Source organism: Oncorhynchus gorbuscha, unplaced genomic scaffold (genome assembly GCF_021184085.1).
Source record: "Oncorhynchus gorbuscha isolate QuinsamMale2020 ecotype Even-year unplaced genomic scaffold, OgorEven_v1.0 Un_scaffold_1118, whole genome shotgun sequence".
Lineage (NCBI taxonomy): Eukaryota > Metazoa > Chordata > Actinopteri > Salmoniformes > Salmonidae > Oncorhynchus > Oncorhynchus gorbuscha.
In genome coordinates this window covers 158,946-177,552 of record NW_025745993.1, presented here as the reverse complement: position 1 = coordinate 177,552, position 18,607 = coordinate 158,946, and the positions used below count along the sequence as shown (strand labels likewise).

At 42.8% G+C, this 18,607-nt stretch overlaps 1 protein-coding gene across 3 annotated transcripts; it reads right to left on the bottom strand.

Annotated features, from left to right (window-relative positions):
• Nucleotides 1-6,892: 6,892 nt before the first annotated feature.
• LOC124021456 (zinc finger protein 501-like) lies at nucleotides 6,893-16,596 on the bottom strand. Of its 3 annotated transcripts, none has more exons than XM_046336655.1 (3): nucleotides 16,451-16,596; nucleotides 10,065-10,224; nucleotides 6,893-8,782 (listed from the first exon to the last, which is right to left on the bottom strand). In XM_046336655.1, exons 1-3 carry the CDS (start codon nucleotides 16,457-16,459, stop codon nucleotides 7,473-7,475), a joined length of 1,479 nt encoding a protein of 492 aa, XP_046192611.1. In that variant the 5' UTR covers nucleotides 16,460-16,596; the 3' UTR covers nucleotides 6,893-7,472. The 3 variants fall into 3 exon arrangements, with proteins under 3 accessions (XP_046192611.1, XP_046192612.1, XP_046192613.1); XM_046336656.1 differs by lacking the exon at nucleotides 16,451-16,596 and adding an exon at nucleotides 12,902-13,031; XM_046336657.1 differs by lacking the exon at nucleotides 16,451-16,596 and adding an exon at nucleotides 10,328-10,534.
• Nucleotides 16,597-18,607: the final 2,011 nt, after the last annotated feature.

Sequence of the window (18,607 nt, the reverse complement as noted above, 5' to 3'; positions counted from 1 at the left end):
ATGTAGGTGGGGTTGTCAGTCAGAAGACAGGTGGTGCTACAGGTCAGTGTTCTCTTCTATTCCTCTGTGGAGGAAGACACCCTCACCTGCAGCTCTGAATGATTCTAATGAATTATTAGAATTAGATATTATATATTATCTGTGTCAGTCAGTTGTTCCAGGGAAGCTGTACCCCCATTCTGTGTTTTAAATCTGAACTTGTACTCAGCTGAATCGCTCTCAGGTCTGTGATTCTCAGGGTGCAGTATTTCTCTTTAGTCCCAAGGTACTCAGCACAACCTGCATACTCTGGACCGAGCTCAGGATTTTAGGCGCCTCATTACATTTCTCTTGGATATACCAGTTTGGTTCTGAGACTACATGATAACTTGGATGTTGATATGTGCAGGGCAGTTCCACTGTTGAGCCCTTCACAGCACAGATATTCTGATGGGTGTAAATCATGTTGACAGTTCTGACCCAGAACACCTAAAACAGTAGTAGGCCCAATCATTTATGCAATTAGTTAATTCTAGAATTTTTTCACTCAACACGATTTTACTGAGTTACAGTTCATATAAAGAAATCAGTCAATTGTTATAAATGAATTAGACCCTAATCTATGGATTTCACATGACTGGGAATACAGACAATTAAAGTCAGAAGTTTACATACACTTAGGTTGGAGTCATTAAAACTTGTTTTTCAACCACTCCACAGATTTCTTGTTAACAAACTATAGTGTTTGCAAGTCGGTTAGGACATCTACTTTGTACATGACACAAGTAATTTTTCCAACAATTGTTTACAGACAGATTATGTCACTTATAATTCACTATATCACAATTCCAGTGGGTCAGACGTTTACATACACTAAGTTGACTGTGTCTTTAAACAGCTTGGTGTCACGTTCGTCGTAAGAACATTCGGACCAAAGCGCATTGTGATATGGGTTCCACATGTTTATTAAATGAAACGCACAAAAACAATAAAAGAACGAACGGAACGTGAAGTAGTTGAATTGCTGACAGGCAACTACACATAAATAAGATCCCACAATACAGTGGAGAAATGGACTGGGAACCGCCGCCGGAAGCTCTGGACTACCAAATACTAATTGAGTGTATCTAAACTTCTGAACCACTGGGTATGTGATGAAAGAAATAAAAGCTGAAATAAATCACACTCCACTTGTTATGCAGGTGAATGAGGACCCAAAAGCGACTTAACGGAAACAGAGTCTTTATTCCAGTTTTAAACAAAAGCGATAATCCTGGATATTATCTAGGTAAATGCAAAAACAGGAAAACTGAAATCCACTCGTCAGTAGAGAGGAATGACTGGAGACGCGACCACAGACTGCAGGTCGCTTCGGGAAGACACCGGCCGTAGCTGACATTGACACCTGCTCACACGCAGCATCTGAAGAAGGTAAAACACGACAGGGCGGAACAAGGACACAGAACAGCGAACATCAAACAAGGATCCGACAAGGACAGAAGCGGAAAACAGAGGGAGAAATAGGGACTCTAATCAGAGGGCAAAATAGGGGACAGGTGTGAAAAGAGTAAATGAGGTAGTTAGGAGAATGAGGAACAGCTGGGAGCAGGAACGGAACGATAGAGAGAGAGAGAGCGAGAGAGGGAGAGAGGGAGGGGGAGAGAGAGGGATAGAAAGAGGGAAAGAACCTAATAAAACCAGCAGAGGGAAACGAATAGAAGGGAAGCACAGAGACAAGACATGATAATCAATGACAAAACATGACAGTACCCCCCCACTCACCGAGCGCCTCCTGGCGCACTCGAGGAGGAACCCTGGCGGCAACGGAGGAAATCATCAATCAATGAACGGTCCAGCACGTCCCGAGATGGAACCCAACTCCTCTCCTCAGGACCGTAACCCTCCCAATCCACTAAGTACTGGTGACCACGTCCCCGAGAACGCATGTCCATGATCTTCCGTACCTTGTAAATAGGTGCGCCCTCGACAAGGACGGGGGGAGGGAAGACGAACGGGGGCGCGAAGAAAAGGCTTGACACAGGAGACATGGAAGACAGGGTGGACGCGACGAAGATGTCGCGGAAGAAGCAGTCGCACAGCGACAGGATTGACGACCTGAGAGACACGGAACGGACCAATGAACCGCGGAGTCAACTTGCGAGAAGCTGTCGTAAGGGGAAGGTTACGAGTGGAAAGCCACACTCTCTGACCGCGACAATACCTAGGACTCTTAATCCTACGTTTATTGGCGGCTCTCACAGTCTGCGCCCTGTAACGGCAAAGTGCAGACCTGACCCTCCTCCAGGTGCGCTCACAACGTTGGACAAAAGCCTGAGCGGAGGGAACGCTGGACTCGGCGAGCTGGGACGAGAACAGAGGAGGCTGGTACCCAAGACTACTCTGAAACGGAGATAGCCCGGTAGCAGACGAAGGAAGCGAGTTGTGAGCGTATTCTGCCCAGGGGAGCTGTTCTGCCCAAGACACAGGGTTTCGAAAAGAAAGGCTGTGTAATATGCGACCAATCGTCTGATTGGCCCTTTCTGCTTGACCGTTAGACTGGGGATGAAAACCGGAAGAGAGACTGACGGAAGCACCAATCAAACGACAGAACTCCCTCCAAAACTGTGACGTGAATTGCGGGCCTCTGTCTGAAACGGCGTCTAACGGGAGGCCATGAATTCTGAACACATTCTCAATGATGATTTGTGCCGTCTCCTTAGCGGAAGGAAGCTTAGAGAGGGGAATGAAATGTGCCGCCTTAGAGAACCTATCGATAACCGTAAGAATCACAGTCTTCCCCGCAGACGAAGGCAGACCGGTAATAAAGTCTAAGGCGATGTGAGACCATGGTCGAGAAGGAATGGGAAGCGGTCTGAGACGACCGACAGGAGGAGAGTTACCTGACTTAGTCTGCGCGCAGTCCGAACAAGCAGCCACGAAACGGCGCGTGTCACGCTCCTGAGTAGGCCACCAAAACCGCTGGCGAATAGAAGCAAGCGTACCCCGAACGCCGGGGTGGCCAGCTAACTTGGCAGAGTGAGCCCACTGAAGAACAGCCAGACGAGTAGAGACAGGAACGAAAAGAAGGTTACTAGGACAAGCGCGCGGCGACGCAGTGTGAGTGAGTGCTTGCTTTACCTGTCTCTCAATTCCCCAGACAGTCAACCCGACAACACGCCCTTCAGGGAGAATCCCCTCGGGGTCGGTAGAAGCCACAGAAGAACTAAAGAGACGGGATAAGGCATCAGGCTTGGTGTTCTTATTACCCGGGCGATAAGAAATCACGAACTCGAAACGAGCGAAAAACAACGCCCAACGAGCTTGACGTGCATTAAGTCGTTTGGCAGAACGGATGTACTCAAGGTTCTTATGGTCAGTCCAAACGACAAAAGGAACGGTCGCCCCCTCCAACCACTGTCGCCATTCGCCTAGGGCTAAGCAGATGGCGAGCAGTTCGCGGTTACCCACATCATAGTTGCGTTCCGATGGCGACAGGCGATGAGAAAAATAAGCGCAAGGATGGACCTTATCGTCAGAATGGAAGCGCTGGGATAGAATGGCTCCCACGCCCACCTCTGAAGCGTCAACCTCGACAATGAATTGTTTAGTGACGTCAGGAGTAACAAGGATAGGAGCGGATGTAAAACGCTTCTTGAGGAGATCAAAAGCTCCTGGGCGGAACCGGACCACTTAAAGCACGTCTTGACAGAAGTAAGAGCTGTGAGAGGGGCAGCAACTTGACCGAAATTACGAATGAAACGCCGATAGAAATTAGCGAAACCTAGAAAGCGCTGCAACTCGACACGTGACTTTGGAACGGGCCAATCACTGACAGCCTGGACCTTAGCGGGATCCATCTGAATGCCTTCAGCGGAAATAACAGAACCGAGAAATGTGACAGAGGAGACATGAAAGGCGCACTTCTCAGCCTTCACATAGAGACAATTCTCTAAAAGGCGCTGGAGTACACGTCGAACGTGCTGAACATGAATCTCGAGTGACGGTGAAAAAATCAGGATATCGTCAAGGTAGACGAAAACAAAGATGTTCAGCATGTCTCTCAGTACATCATTAACTAATGCCTGAAAGACAGCTGGAGCATTAGCGAGACCGAACGGCAGAACCCGGTATTCAAAATGCCCTAACGGAGTGTTAAACGCCGTTTTCCACTCGTCCCCCTCTCTGATGCGCACGAGATGGTAAGCGTTACAAAGGTCCAACTTAGTAAAGAACCTGGCTCCCTGCAGAATTTCGAAGGCTGACGACATAAGGGGAAGCGGATAACGATTCTTAACCGTTATGTCATTCAGCCCTCGATAATCCACGCAGCGGCGCAGAGTACCGTCCTTCTTCTTAACAAAAAAAAACCCCGCTCCGGCGGGAGAGGAAGAAGGCACCACGGTACCGGCGTCGAGAGAAACAGACAAATAATCCTCGAGAGCCTTACGTTCGGGAGCCGACAGAGAGTATGGTCTACCCCGAGGGGAGTGGTCCCCGGAAGGAGATCAATACAACAATCATACGACCGGTGAGGAGGAAGGGAGTTGGCTCTGGACCGACTGAAGACCGTGCGCAGATCATGATATTCCTCCGGCACTCCTGTCAAATCACCAGGTTCCTCCTGAGAAGAGGGGACAGAAGAAACAGGAGGGATAGCAGACATTAAACACTTCACATGACAAGAAACGTTCCAGGATAGGATAGAATTACTAGACCAATTAATAGAAGGATTATGACATACTAGCCAGGGATGACCCAAAACAACAGGTGTAAAAGGTGAACGAAAAATCAAAAAGGAAATGGTCTCACTGTGGTTACCAGATACTGTGAGGGTTAAAGGTAGTGTCTCACATCTGATACTGGGGAGAAGACTACCATCTAAGGCGAACATGGGCGTGGGCTTCCCTAACTGTCTGAGAGGAATGTCATGTTTCCGAGCCCATGCTTCGTCCATAAAACAACCCTCAGCCCCAGAGTCTATCAAGGCACTGCAGGAAGCAGCCGAACCGGTCCAGCGTAGATGGACCGACAAGGTAGTACAGGATCTTGATGGAGAGACCTGAGTAGTAGCGCTCACCAGTAGCCCTCCGCTTACTGATGAGCTCTGGCTTTACTGGACATGAAATGACAAAATGTCCAGCAGAACCGCAATAGAGGCAAAGGCGGTTGGTGATCCTCCGTTCCCTCTCCTTAGTCGAGATGCGAATACCTCCCAGCTGCATGGGCTCAGTCTCTGAGCCGGAGGGAGGAGATGGTTGAGATGCGGAGAGGGGGAACACCGTTAACGCGAGCTCTCTTCCACGAGCTCAGTGACGAAGATCTACCCGTCGTTCTATGCGGATGGCGAGTGCAATCAAAGAGTCCACGCTGGAAGGAACCTCCCGGGAGAGAATCTCATCTTTAACCTCAGCGTGGAGTCCCTCCAGAAAACGAGCGAGCAACGCCGGCTCGTTCCAGTCACTGGAGGCAGCAAGAGTGCGAAACTCTATAGAGTAATCCGTTATGGATCGATCACCTTGACATAGGGAAGCCAGGGCCCTGGAAGCCTCCTTACCAAAAACTGAACGATCAAAAACCCGTATCATCTCCTCTTTAAAGTTCAGATAATTGTTAGAACACTCAGCCCTTGCCTCCCAGATAGCTGTGCCCCACTCCCGAGCCCGACCAGTAAGGAGTGAAATGACGTAAGCGATCCGAGCTCTCTCTTGAGTATGTGTTGGGTTGGAGAGAGAACACAATATCACACTGGGTGAGAAAGGAGCGGCACTCAGTGGGCTGCCCAGAGTAACATGGTGGGTTATTAACCCTAGGTTCCGGAGACTCGGAAGACCAGGAAGTAGCTGGTGGCACGAGACGAAGACTCTGAAACTGTCCTGAGAGGTCGGAAACCTGAGCGGCCAGGGTCTCAACGGCATGACGAGCAGCAGACAATTCCTGCTCGTGTCTGCCGAGCATTGCTCCCTGGATCTCGACGGCAGTGTTGCGAGAATCCGTAGTCGCTGGGTCCATTCTTGGTCGGATCCTTCTGTTATGCAGGTGAATGAGGACCCAAAAGCGACTTAACGGAAACAGAGTCTTTATTCCAGTTTTAAACAAAAGCGATAATCCTGGATATTATCTAGGTAAATGCAAAAACAGGAAAACTGAAATCCACTCGTCAGTAGAGAGGAATGACTGGAGACGCGACCACAGACTGCAGGTCGCTTCGGGAAGACACCGGCCGTAGCTGACATTGACACCTGCTCACACGCAGCATCTGAAGAAGGTAAAACACGACAGGGCGGAACAAGGACACAGAACAGCGAACATCAAACAAGGATCCGACAAGGACAGAAGCGGAAAACAGAGGGAGAAATAGGGACTCTAATCAGAGGGCAAAATAGGGGACAGGTGTGAAAAGAGTAAATGAGGTAGTTAGGAGAATGAGGAACAGCTGGGAGCAGGAACGGAACGATAGAGAGAGAGAGCGAGAGAGGGAGAGAGGCAGGGGGAGAGAGAGGGATAGAAAGAGGGAAAGAACATAATAAGACCAGCAGAGGGAAACGAATAGAAGGGAAGCGCAGAGACAAGACATGATAATCAATGACAAAACATGACACCACTATTATTCTGACATTTCACATTCTTAAAATAAAGTGGTGATCCTAACTGACCTAAAACAGGGAATTTGTACTAGGATTAAATGTCATGATTTGTGAAAAACTGAGTTTAAATGTATTTGGCGAAGGTGTATGTAAACTTCCGACTTCAACTGTATGCATCTGTTGGTCACAGATACCTTAAAAAAAACGGTAGTCAGTATCTGGTGTGACCACCATTTGCCTCATGCAGTGCGACATAAGATAAAGGATTTAATGTGTTTTTGTATTGAATACACGTGTCGTGGAAATTACTACCAAGGACTCAGTCAAACTTAAATTAATAATTATTTATTATCAGCCAGCTGGAGAGATTCCAACAAACTTACGGTCAGGAGCTCTTTCGGGGCAGTCCCGTTAGTCCTCTTATATACTGGTAACACAGACAAGTTATGATTTACATTATTCATCATTAACATTTGGTTCCTGCATGTAAATTATAGAACATATTCTGAGCGTTCTGCCAAAAGGTCTGATGGGGTCATGACCGTCTCCCCCTCATATCTCTACCCAGCACCTACAGGAACCAATGACTATATGAGACATGATGTACAATTCAAGACTCTCTCTTCAGATAACATTTCCCCCACACATGAATATACACCTACCATTGGTTAAACTTTTTTATTATACATTATTTAATGGATAATATGAGTTCATAAATTAAAAGATACCTCTGAACACCTCCTCCCCCACCCCACCACACACAGCACTTCTACTCCAAGACGCTTGTAACATATGGATCCAGAGCTGCATATTATGCTACACATGTTACCATGGCAATCAGACATACTAAAGTGTTAGAGAATGGGAGATGGATGACTGTTTACAAGATGTTTTCTATGTAAACTTTATTTAAGGATCTGGAACTGGTGCCAGAGAGAAGGGAGATGAAAGAAAACATGTTTGTGCTTTCTGGTGTTTTATCAGTGACCCTGAACGAGCAAAACTCTTCCCACACTGATCACATCTATAAGGCTTCTCTCCTGTGTGTATGAGTTGGTGTGTAGTCAGGGATCCTGATCGACTGAAGCTCTTCCCACATTGATCACATCTATAAGGCTTCTCTCCTGTGTGTATGCGTTGGTGTTTAGTCAGGTGATCTGACGTCCTGAAACTCTTCCCACACTGATCACAGCTATAAGGCTTCTCTCCTGTGTGTATGTGTTGGTGTATAGTCAGGTGATCTGATGTCCTGAAAATCTTCTCACACTGATCACAGCTATAAGGCTTCTCTCCTGTGTGTATGCGTTGGTGTATAGTCAGGTGATCTGACGTCCTGAAACTCTTCTCACACTGATCACAGCTATAAGGCTTCTCTCCTGTGTGTATGCGTTGGTGTGCAGTCAGGTGTCCTGATTGATTGAAGTTCTTCCCACATTGATCACAGCTATAAGGCTTCTCTCCTGTGTGTATGCGTTGGTGTTTGATCAGGTCTCCTGATCGACTGAAGCTCTTTCCACAATGATCACAGTTATAAGGCTTCGCTCCTGTGTGTATGAGTTGGTGTGTAGTCAGGTTTCCTGAATGATTGAAGCTCTTCCCACACTGATCACAGCTATAAGGCTTCACTCCTGTGTGTATGCGTTGGTGTAGAGTCAGGGATCCTGATTGATTGAAGCTCTTCCCACACTGATCACAGCTATAAGGCTTCTCTCCTGTGTGTATGCGTTGGTGTAGAGTCAGGGATCCTGAATGATTGAAGCTCTTCCCACACTGATCGCAGCTATAAGGCTTCTCTCCTGTGTGTATGCGTTGGTGAATAGTCAGGGATCCTGAATGATTGAAGCTCTTCCCACACTGATCACAGCTATAAGGCTTCACTCCTGTGTGTTTGTGGTTAGTCTGGGCTCTTGACTGATTTAAGTATTTCCCACAATCAAAGCAGGTATAAGGTCCCTCCCCTGAATTAATTCTCTGAGATTTTAAGGTATTAGATGCATGCTCTAGAGTGTGAATTTGCTCATGATTTGTCAAGTCTTGTTTAGCAAAACTCTTCCCACAGACAGAGCAGTGGTGAGGTTTCTTCCCTGTACCTCTATGCTGGTGTTTGAGGTGTTCTGATCTGGAGAGACTCTTCTCTTTCTTGTCAGCATCATAATGTTGTTGAGGCTCCCCAGATGATAAGCCCCTCCCACTTAGAGAGCAACGATTAGGGATGTCCCCTGTGAAACAAAGATATTGAATAATTAGGTTTTGCAAATATGAGTCCGTAAACAGATGGGTCCTTCCATGAAATTAAGGCCTTTTGGGTCCCTTTCATATTTTTCCAATAGAAATTGTGCATCAGTATTACATTTTAAATCGTTGACATGCTTTGAAAGAACAATCTCTCTAATAAACCTGTTTACATGGACACATCTGAAATCAGGCTGATGGGACTTTGATAAACGCAGAAAATGGCCAATCAAAATAAACTTTCTACCACAGCCACTGTGGTTTATGAAGCAATAGGTAAAAATAAGTTTTGTATGTGCAAACTATTTCTAAGCTGCATATTTTCAGTTCCCTGAACTCACTGCATTCGGTCAAAATAATGTTTTGTGCTGCTTGTGTTAGCACATGCAGATTAAATACACCTCTATAACTCTGATTAAAGTGTTTACATGTCCTAATCATTCTAAAGATTGTTCAGAAAACCAGGTGTTTTTAAAGGTGTATCCTTACTTCAGTTATGACCTCACACCAATTAAGATCAGCAGAGTAAGATGTTTACATGACTAATGCCATAATCAGTTTAATAGGAAATGATTAGTGTGCATCTAAAGCCCTAGTTATTTGGTTACTTTGACAGTCATTTCTGAACATGATTTATTACATTTAATTAGTGATTCATTTACATCTGTCCCCCATTTTAAGGTCAACCCATGTTGTAATATGGTGAAACGGTTCCTTACATTTTTTGGGGAAAAGAAACATTGGACATTAAACAGTCAAATTATAGAGCAAAGGCAGGTAAGCTGGTTCTAGTCTTTTTATCAATTCTCTGGTGTTTTTTGTTGAAAACCGAGCAAGTGAACCATTTTGCCCATAAATTGATATGGTAGAATTGAAGCTTGTATTCAATGTTCACTCCTGGTGGAACAAAAGTAGCTTCCATTGACCCTGTCAACTTCCATTGTCATAAGCAAATTTTTGGCTGATTTAAAGGACTAATTTTACCAATGTAAACTAGTGGTTTTGTTGTTTTCAGTTGTCCCCTGTTACTTTATTTAGCACATTGGCACTTAGTACAGTATTTATTTTCATATAACCTCTGGAGAAAACATGTTTTTATGAAGTTGAACATGTGCTCTTCATGAAAGAATGTTAAAATTAGGTGAAATCTGAAAGTGTTTTGGGGGGAGCTTCTCAAAATTAGGTGGAACGACCAGATATTGTCAGCAATATATAATTAACCAATTAATTGTTAAAGAAGCAGACTAATCTAATCCACATGGTTCTTACTTAATGAAATCATATCTCCATGTTCCTCTTCTCCTTCTCCTCTCTCAGTTCCACTCTGCCCTGGTGTTTTCCTGCAGTCAACCAGACCCAGCAGTAGAGTACGGAGAGGCAGTCGACCTGGGGACTCCTGGAGGGTGGAGGGGGACGGGCTAGCTTTGTCCTGTTGGCCACAATAAGTTTTACAGTTGATCATTAAACCAAATATTGTATTAATTCAGTCTAACCCTTTGATTTGGGTGCATCCCTAGAATATCCCCTTTTACCTGAAATGTTCAATCGTTCACTATAAGCCACAAATCTAAGAGCGTTGGATTGGTGGGTATGGGCTCGTTTCCACCATATTTCTTATAGCAGTCATTTCCTATCAAACAACACAGAAGTGGAGAAGCAAGAGGGATAACTGGGCCCAAAATCTGGCTTCTGGCTTATTTGATCATATATACATTTTCGTAACGAGTTGGTTGTTAGGAGTGCATTGGTAACGAGTTGGTTGTTAGGAGTGTATTGATAACGAGTTGGTTGTTAGGAGTGTATTGGTAACGAGTTGGTTGTTAGGAGTGTATTGGTAACGAGTTGGTTGTTAGGAGTGTATTGGTAAAAGTAGGACACCTCACATCCAAGGAAACTTTGAGGAGAAAAAAAAAACACTTTGTATGGAAGTAGTGCCTGGTCGTCACTAGTTACCACAAACACACCCATTTCTACAACTGATATTTTTAAATGTGATTTTAACCCTAACATTGAAAACACTACCTTTATGCCTAAACTTAAATACAAATACGATATAGGCGTTTGACTTTGTGGCAACACGCATATCTGCCCTCTCATTGCCTATAATGGTCCCAACTGATCTAGCATCTTCCTGATTGCCTTCCAGCTGCGTTTCAAACTCAACAGCCTTCGGCTAAACCCTCAACCCTTGAATTGCGTTTTACATCTGAGTGCCTTAAATGTCCCTTGCCCAAGCGAGGGAGAGTGATGATCCGAGAGGCAACGTCCTTGGTGTAAATCTTGAAGTTTAACATAAAAACAACCAACCTAAAGCTATTAATGTACCTCGTAAGCTAACGTACCCAGCTAGCGTCGAGGTTACCGGAACATTACATTTATATAGACTTTATTACATGGCTTAGCACAAAGCCAAGATGGTCCATTTCTTTATGTAATCTTAATTTAACTAGGCAAGTCACATATTCTTATTTAAAATGGAGGCCTAGGAACAGTGGGTTAACTGCCCTTTTCAGGTGCAGAATGACAGATTTTTTACCTTGTCAGCTTGGGGATTCCTCCTTAGCAAACTTTTCGGTTACTGGCCCAATATTGTAACCACTAGGATACCTGCCGCCCATAATAGAGGTGCATATTGACTCAGGTGGCACATACACATTGGTTCTGCTTACACATATACTAATGGTTAAGTCCATGTCCATATCGATTCAGCTTACTACTTCTAAAAAAACAGTATAGGAACTGGAAAATCCAACACCAGCACTCCTATCAGGTAGCTAGTATTGTGAATTGTTCAGTACATATGTGGCAATTATTTATTTCAGAAGGAGCCAGCAAAACTAGTGCATCTATGTGCTCTCTGTCTTTGGACACCATTAGACAAGCACATGGTTATTCTTGTAACTGTTATGGCCAACTATGGTTACACCTCTTGGGTTTTTCCCAGAACAGGGGTTCCCCTTTCAGTAGTCAGCAGGATGTTATGGATTGGTTAATCCTATAGAGTGCCAATGTAACGGATGTGAAACGGCTAGCTGAGTTAGCAGTGCACGCTAAATAGCGTTTCAATCAGTGACGTCACTTGCTCGGAGAACTTGAAGTAGTAGTTCCCCTTGCTCTGCAGGGGCCGCGGCTTTTGTGGAGCGATGGGTAACGATGCTTCGTGGGTGACTGTTGTTGATGTGTGCAGAGGGGCCCGGGTATGGGCGAGGGGACGGTCTAAAGTTACACTGCTACACCAAGGTCTGTTGCTGTGGTCCTACATGTTTAAAAACTATTTATGTGACTCTACAGGTTGCATGTCCTAATATGAAGGCAATATGATAACGGTGGCTAAATGCAACAGGTGATAAGCCATTAAGAGGACTTACGATGAGTGTGAAGTAAGAAGAACAAATGTATAAATATTCTGTGTCAAGACTGGAAGGCAGTCGTTTTCATGATTCCAGCTCTGCTTTTATTATTGTTACTGTAATTTAATTATGCTAATGTGTTTTCATTAATTGACAACCCTTAAACTATTTTATTAGAATTTGTAAGATTCTTGTTTGCATAAAATAGACGGAGCCCAGTCTTTTTAATAATAGGTAACAGAATTTATTCTCGGAGCGCGCTGCCACTTCACCATGAGCAACAGTTTATATACAAAACATGACGTCATTTCATTGCTTAACAGAAACCCCTCCTCTCGACAGGGACAAAGTGAGGTGATAAGTTCATTCTAACTTACAACACACTCCCAGGTAACTTTTGACCCCTCAACATTATCAATCACCACTTAGATGACAGTTCTAATTAACAGAAAACCTAGGAATGCACTCACTGTCTTATCTAAAAACCCCAGAGGTCAGTTTCGTCGGTTCAACCATAGGTTAACAACCTTATCCGTTTACACAGTTCACTTCTTTCTTCCTAGTTGGAATGGTGTTCATTAACTTTAATTACTCCTTGTCTGTGTCACACAATCACATCTTATGAACTCATATTGTTAATCAGATATAAAACAGAGTATAAGTTTACTTAGTTACAGTTCCATTTAAAATGTTCAGTCATTTAATCATAATTTTACCAACAATTATGAAGTAATAAAAAAATCTACTTGAACTCACAGGCTCCAGTATTTGTGAAATGTGATTACCCAAATATTTCCACGACACTAGCTACAGTTTACCATAACTGGCTAAACATGATTGTATTTACTGCCTTAATTTTGCTGGACCCCAGGAAGAGTAGCTGCTGCTAGATAGCACCTTTTTTTCTTAGAGTGTAGTACTGCTACACCCACTCCTCTACAACACTTCAACCGACCAAATAAATGATGTCATGGAGCATCACCATGGCGATGATGATTTGTGAGACGTCATTGGGTCGACAATCCACAATAGCGACTTAATGACATTTGGAGTTCCTGACATCATTTGTTTGACTTCTAACTGTTAGAGAGGATGGCTGCATCTGGAATGTCACCTGACAGTATATAGGTAATAGGATGCCATTTCAGACACAGACTATGTGTAGGTCTGTTCTAGTCTGGTGGATGGATGGTGTAATAGATTGGTCCTGAAGGTCTGTTCTAGTCTGGTGGATGGATGGTGTAATAGATTGGTCCTGAAGGTCTGTTCTAGTCTGGTGGATGGATGGTGTAATAGATTGGTCCTGAAGGTCTGTTCTAGTCTGGTGGATGGATGGTGTAATAGATTGGTCCTGAAGGTATGTTCTAGTCTGGTGGATGGATGATGTAATAGATTGGTCCTGAAGGTCTGTTCTAGTCTGGTGGATGGATGGTGTAATAGATTGGTCCTGAAGGTCTGTTCTAGTCTGGTGGATGGATGGTGTAATAGATTGGTCCTGAAGGTCTGTTCTAGTCTGGTGGATGGATGGTGTAATAGATTGGTCCTGAAGGTCTGTTCTAGTCTGGTGGATGGATGGTGTAATAGATTGGTCCTGAAGGTCTGTTCTAGTCTGATGGATGGATGGTGTAATAGACTGGTCCTGAGTGGCGTAGCGTTCTAAGGTTCAGCATCTCAGTGCAAGAGTCATCACTGATGGAAGACAAGACTAAATGAAAAGTGGATCGGCGATGGCTAGAAGGTCGGTGACGTGGAACGCCAAACGCCGCCCGAACAAGAGGGGACCAACGTCGGCGGAAGTTGTGACACACGTTCGCTTTCTGGTGTTTTATCATTAATATTATAGTTTTATATTATTCTACTATACTGTTAAATTAGACATACTATACTGTTTTTACTTAGATAATTGTCTGTTGTTATATGCTACTATATTACTGAGGGAATTGTCTATTGTTATATGTTACTATATTACTGAGGGAATTGTCTGTTGTTATATGCTACTATATTACTGAGAGAATTGTCTATTGTTATATGCTAATATTCTTTGCTGATACAGGCTTGTCTTGTGTGACTTAGTCATAACTCTGAGCGTACAGATGTATGAGCTGTTTGGGTGCTACCACAGTATGTGACCTCCGCTGTTTACAATCAGCAGGAATGTAGCTATGTGGGAAGTGCAGGGAGGAACAGTGAGTGGTGGCAATATCAGCCATCATGATCTACACAGACCAGCTAAATTACTTCGTGCAAATCTGTTTCCAGTGTCTGTTTCTGAACATCTGCTAACTGTCAACAATAAAAAGGGATGTACTTTCAATAAAAGGCTAAAGACAGCTCTGTTCATTGAGCTTTCAACACGGACTATTCTTAGTGATGGTTGATTGCTTCATTTTTGCATATCTTACAATAAATATATTGTTTGAAAAGTCTCTCTTCCTATAGCATTTCTCTGACACCACAAAAACAGGAGTAAGGATTCTCTCCAGCGTGTGCAAGCAGGAATTGAGTTTAATAAGAAGAACATTGTTAGATACAGTCGTAAATATTGATACTTTTAAGAGAACGGGGCTGGGAGATAGGATTTAGTTGCTGGCCCACCCTCCAGTACAGTAGGTGGTGTAATGTACCATAAAGTTGATAGGAGTTAGTTGCTCGCCCACACTCCAGTACAGTAGGTGGTGTAATGTACCATAAAGTTGGATGCCAACCACTGATAAACCCCAAAGAAGAATATGTATTTTCATTGTCAGAGTGAGTATCTGGTCATATAATGGATCATCTGACTTTCAAATCAGTGGAGGTGAAAAAGTGCACATTTTGGGAGGAAGTAGAGATATATTAGATAAGACAGATTTCCAAACATGATATAGCTGTAGATTAACGTTACTTTGCTGAGGGAAAAAATATCCTAACTTTTACAATCATGTTTATTTTTGTCCAGCAGTTTAAACCGAACACAGGAATGTGGAGGATAAAAGGTGATGAAAACTAGTCCTAGACATTTTATACAACACAGCGGGCATATGTTAAAACCAGATTTACCCGATCCATTGCGGAAGCCATTGTTTCTTTGTATGGCATGAAATGTTGTAGGGTACAGTTTGACAACTTTGTTGTAGTGTTCGGATAATGACAGCTAGTAATGAGTTGCTGAGAGAAAATTCGATTCTCAAGACTGCAACTGATGCGCCCCTAGACCAGAGCAATCAAACATCTATGTTAGAACAAATAAACGTCTCATGTAGCCTAGTATTACTACAGAAAGTTCCTGGATAACATTTTACGTGATCAATAAAAGTCGAGTCAAGTCAAGAAAATGTTCAACAACACCCCTTTCACTAAGAATCCTGTTGTCTGCTATCGTCTACTTTTACCTGGCAGCCACTTGGAACAGATGCACAAAGAGGGAGGATCTCAACAAGCCTCTCTCTCGTGAGGGAGTGTCTGGGAATTAAATGTTCCGGTCTTTCGCTGCTGATACAATGGCAGCTGCTGTTCACTACCAGCACAGATAGGAAATATCAGATATTTATGCAGGTCTTTGCAATGGCTGCATCAAACCTAATTCACAAGTAATTCTCTGGTCAAAAATAAACGTAAGTCCAGTGGTGGAAAAAGTACCCAATAGTCATACTTGAGTCAAAGTAAAGATACCATAATAGAAAATGACTCAAGTAAAAGTCACACAGTTAAATCTACTTGAGTAAAAGTATTTGGTTTTAAATATACTTAAGTATCAAAGGTAAATGTAATTGTTCAAGTATAAGTATGAATAATTCAAATGTCTTTATACAAAGCAAACCGGAAGGCACAAATGTATTGTTTTTTAAATGATTTACGGATAGGCAGGGGCACACTCCAACACTCAGACATAATTTACAAAAAAGTATTTGTATTTAGTGAGTCCACTAGATCAGAGGCAGTAGGGAGGACCAGGGATGTTCTCTTGATAAGTGTGTGAATTGAACCATTTTCCGGTCCTGCTAAGCATTCAAAATGTAGCGAGTACATTTAAGGAGTAAAAAGTACATCATTTTCTACAGGAATGTAGAAAAGTAAAAGTTTTCAAATATATAAATAGTCAAATACAGATACCCCAAAAAACGAATTATGTAGTACTTTAAAATATTGTTTATTTAAGTACTTCACACCACTGTGTAAGTCTTTCTTCTTAACTAAACTACAGTCAAATATACTATATTTATAACTAACACCCTTCTGTCTATGTATATAACTTGTATACAATAAATAAACAAAAGCAAAGCACAGCACAGCAGGCCTATACGGTTCAAAGTAAACCAGACTTACCGGATCCATCGTGGAAGCTATTGTTTTCTTCAGTGTTTCTTACTAAGACAAGAAATGGGTAGGCTACATACAGTCCAGTTACTATGTTCTCACAGAGTTCAGATAAGGATTAGGGGGTTGCAGGGGGAGAATTCCTGTCTCAAGTCTGCAACTGATGCACCCCTAGACCAGAGCAATCAAACATCTATTGAAATATCCAAACTTGATTACGTTATGACAGCATAACGTCTCACATCTTTATTTAACTAAGCAAGTCAGATAAGAACCCATTTTTATTTACAATGACGGTAGAGGAACAGTGGGATAACTGCCTTGTTCAAGGGCAGAACTAAAGTTGTTTACCTTGTCGGCTCGGGGATTCGATTTAGCAACCTTTCGGTTACTGGCCCAACGGTCTAACCACTAGGCTACCTGCTGTCCCAGGCTAATCTTACTTCAGAAAGTTCCTCGATAAGATTTTACCAAAACTATACAGATTGAGTAAAGTCAAGAAAATGTTCAACAACACCCCTTTCCAAAAGTATCCTGTTGTCTGCTATCGTCTACTTTTACCTGACAGCAACTTGGAACAGAGTTCTATTTGAGTCCAGATGTTCTCAAGGCTGTTGTTGCATCTCCCTCCCTGCAGCCTAGAAACATAAAGAGAGACAACAAACACATTTTATAACTGGTGAAAAACTACACCTGATACATCCATTAAGCAGGAAAACGTCTCTATTATAACAGATGTGTAGCACTGTAAGACACGTGTTTCTCTGTTGTTGTTTTAAACCTGTTTTATTCTCAGGACCATGACTACAACATTGAGTATTGGGACACAGGGTAACAACATATCCTGGTCTCTTCTACAGAATTCAACTAAACATTTTTTTTGAAATACATATTTTATATATCCAATCAGCAATGTAAAAGAAAACATGAAACCACATTCGTATGTATGTTTTACAATGACATTTACATAAAAGGATTCGTTCCACATAACAAATCAACAATAAACAGTAGACTGTTGAGGTATAAGATATTATGAAGTGTATTTCCAGTGTGAAGAGAGAGAGGTTTGGTAGGAGACCTTACTGGCTGTGAGGAAACAGAAGAGTGTGAGGTCTGTGTTTGACATGACCTACAGGTACTGATGGGCAGAGCTGACTTCCTGCCCCCATGATGCCTCTTCCTAACAACCAACACATCATTCGATTCACAATAAAATGTGTGAACATCTTTCTGGAGCAAACTTAATACACAATAAGGAAAGTTCAAAGATATCACAAATTAAATCCTTTAAAATAAATTCAACAACTTAATTTGACGACACTAATAGTCCTATATCTTCTGTACTTCTATGTGTCCCATCAGCTACACTAAAACCTGGTGAAAGGTTTTTAAATAAATATGTGAACATCTTTTAGGAGCAAACTAATTATACAAGAGGACTATGGTCCTTTTAAAAATTGATCATTAGATTTTTTTAAAACATATAATTAATGTCATAAGCAGACGTTGTTGAGCAGATAATGGAATATATTTATGGATCTATTGAATACATGAATACACACCTTGTATTGTTGAAACATGATCTTCCCACACTGATCACAGCTATAAGGCCTCTCTCCTGTGTGTATAAGTCGGTGTTTGGTCACGGTGAAATCTCAAGCAAAGCTCTTCCCACACTGATCACAGCTATAAGGCCTCTCTCCTGTGTGTATAAGTCGGTGTTTGGTCACGGTGAAATCTCAAGCAAAGCTCTTCCCACACTGATCACAGCTATAAGGCCTCTCTCCTGTGTGTATAAGTCGGTGTTTGGTCACGGTGAAATCTCAAGCAAAACTCTTCCCACACTGATCACAACTATAAGGCTTCCCTCCAGCATGAATCCGCTGGTAAATGACCAATTTTCTCTGTTTAGCAAAATTTTTCCCACAGTCCGAGCAGCGGTGGTGAGGTTTCTTCCTGTAAGTCTTTGCTGGTGTTCATTGAGACGTTCTGATCTGGAGAGACTCTTCTGGAGAGACGACTTGTCAGCATCATGTTGTTTTTGAGGCTCCCCAGATGTTTTGTTTTTAGTAGTCCCCTGTTACTGTCAACCCTGTTACTTTATTTGGCACATAGTATAGGAATATTTTAATTCAATGTCTTAATAAAAAACATGTTTTCTTAAGT

Coding starts and splice junctions, on each gene's coding strand:
- LOC124021456 (XM_046336655.1), bottom strand. Junction 8,783..10,064: donor TGGAGATATGATTTCATTAA/GTAAGAACCATG, acceptor TTTGTTTCACAG/GGGACATCCCTAATCGTTGC.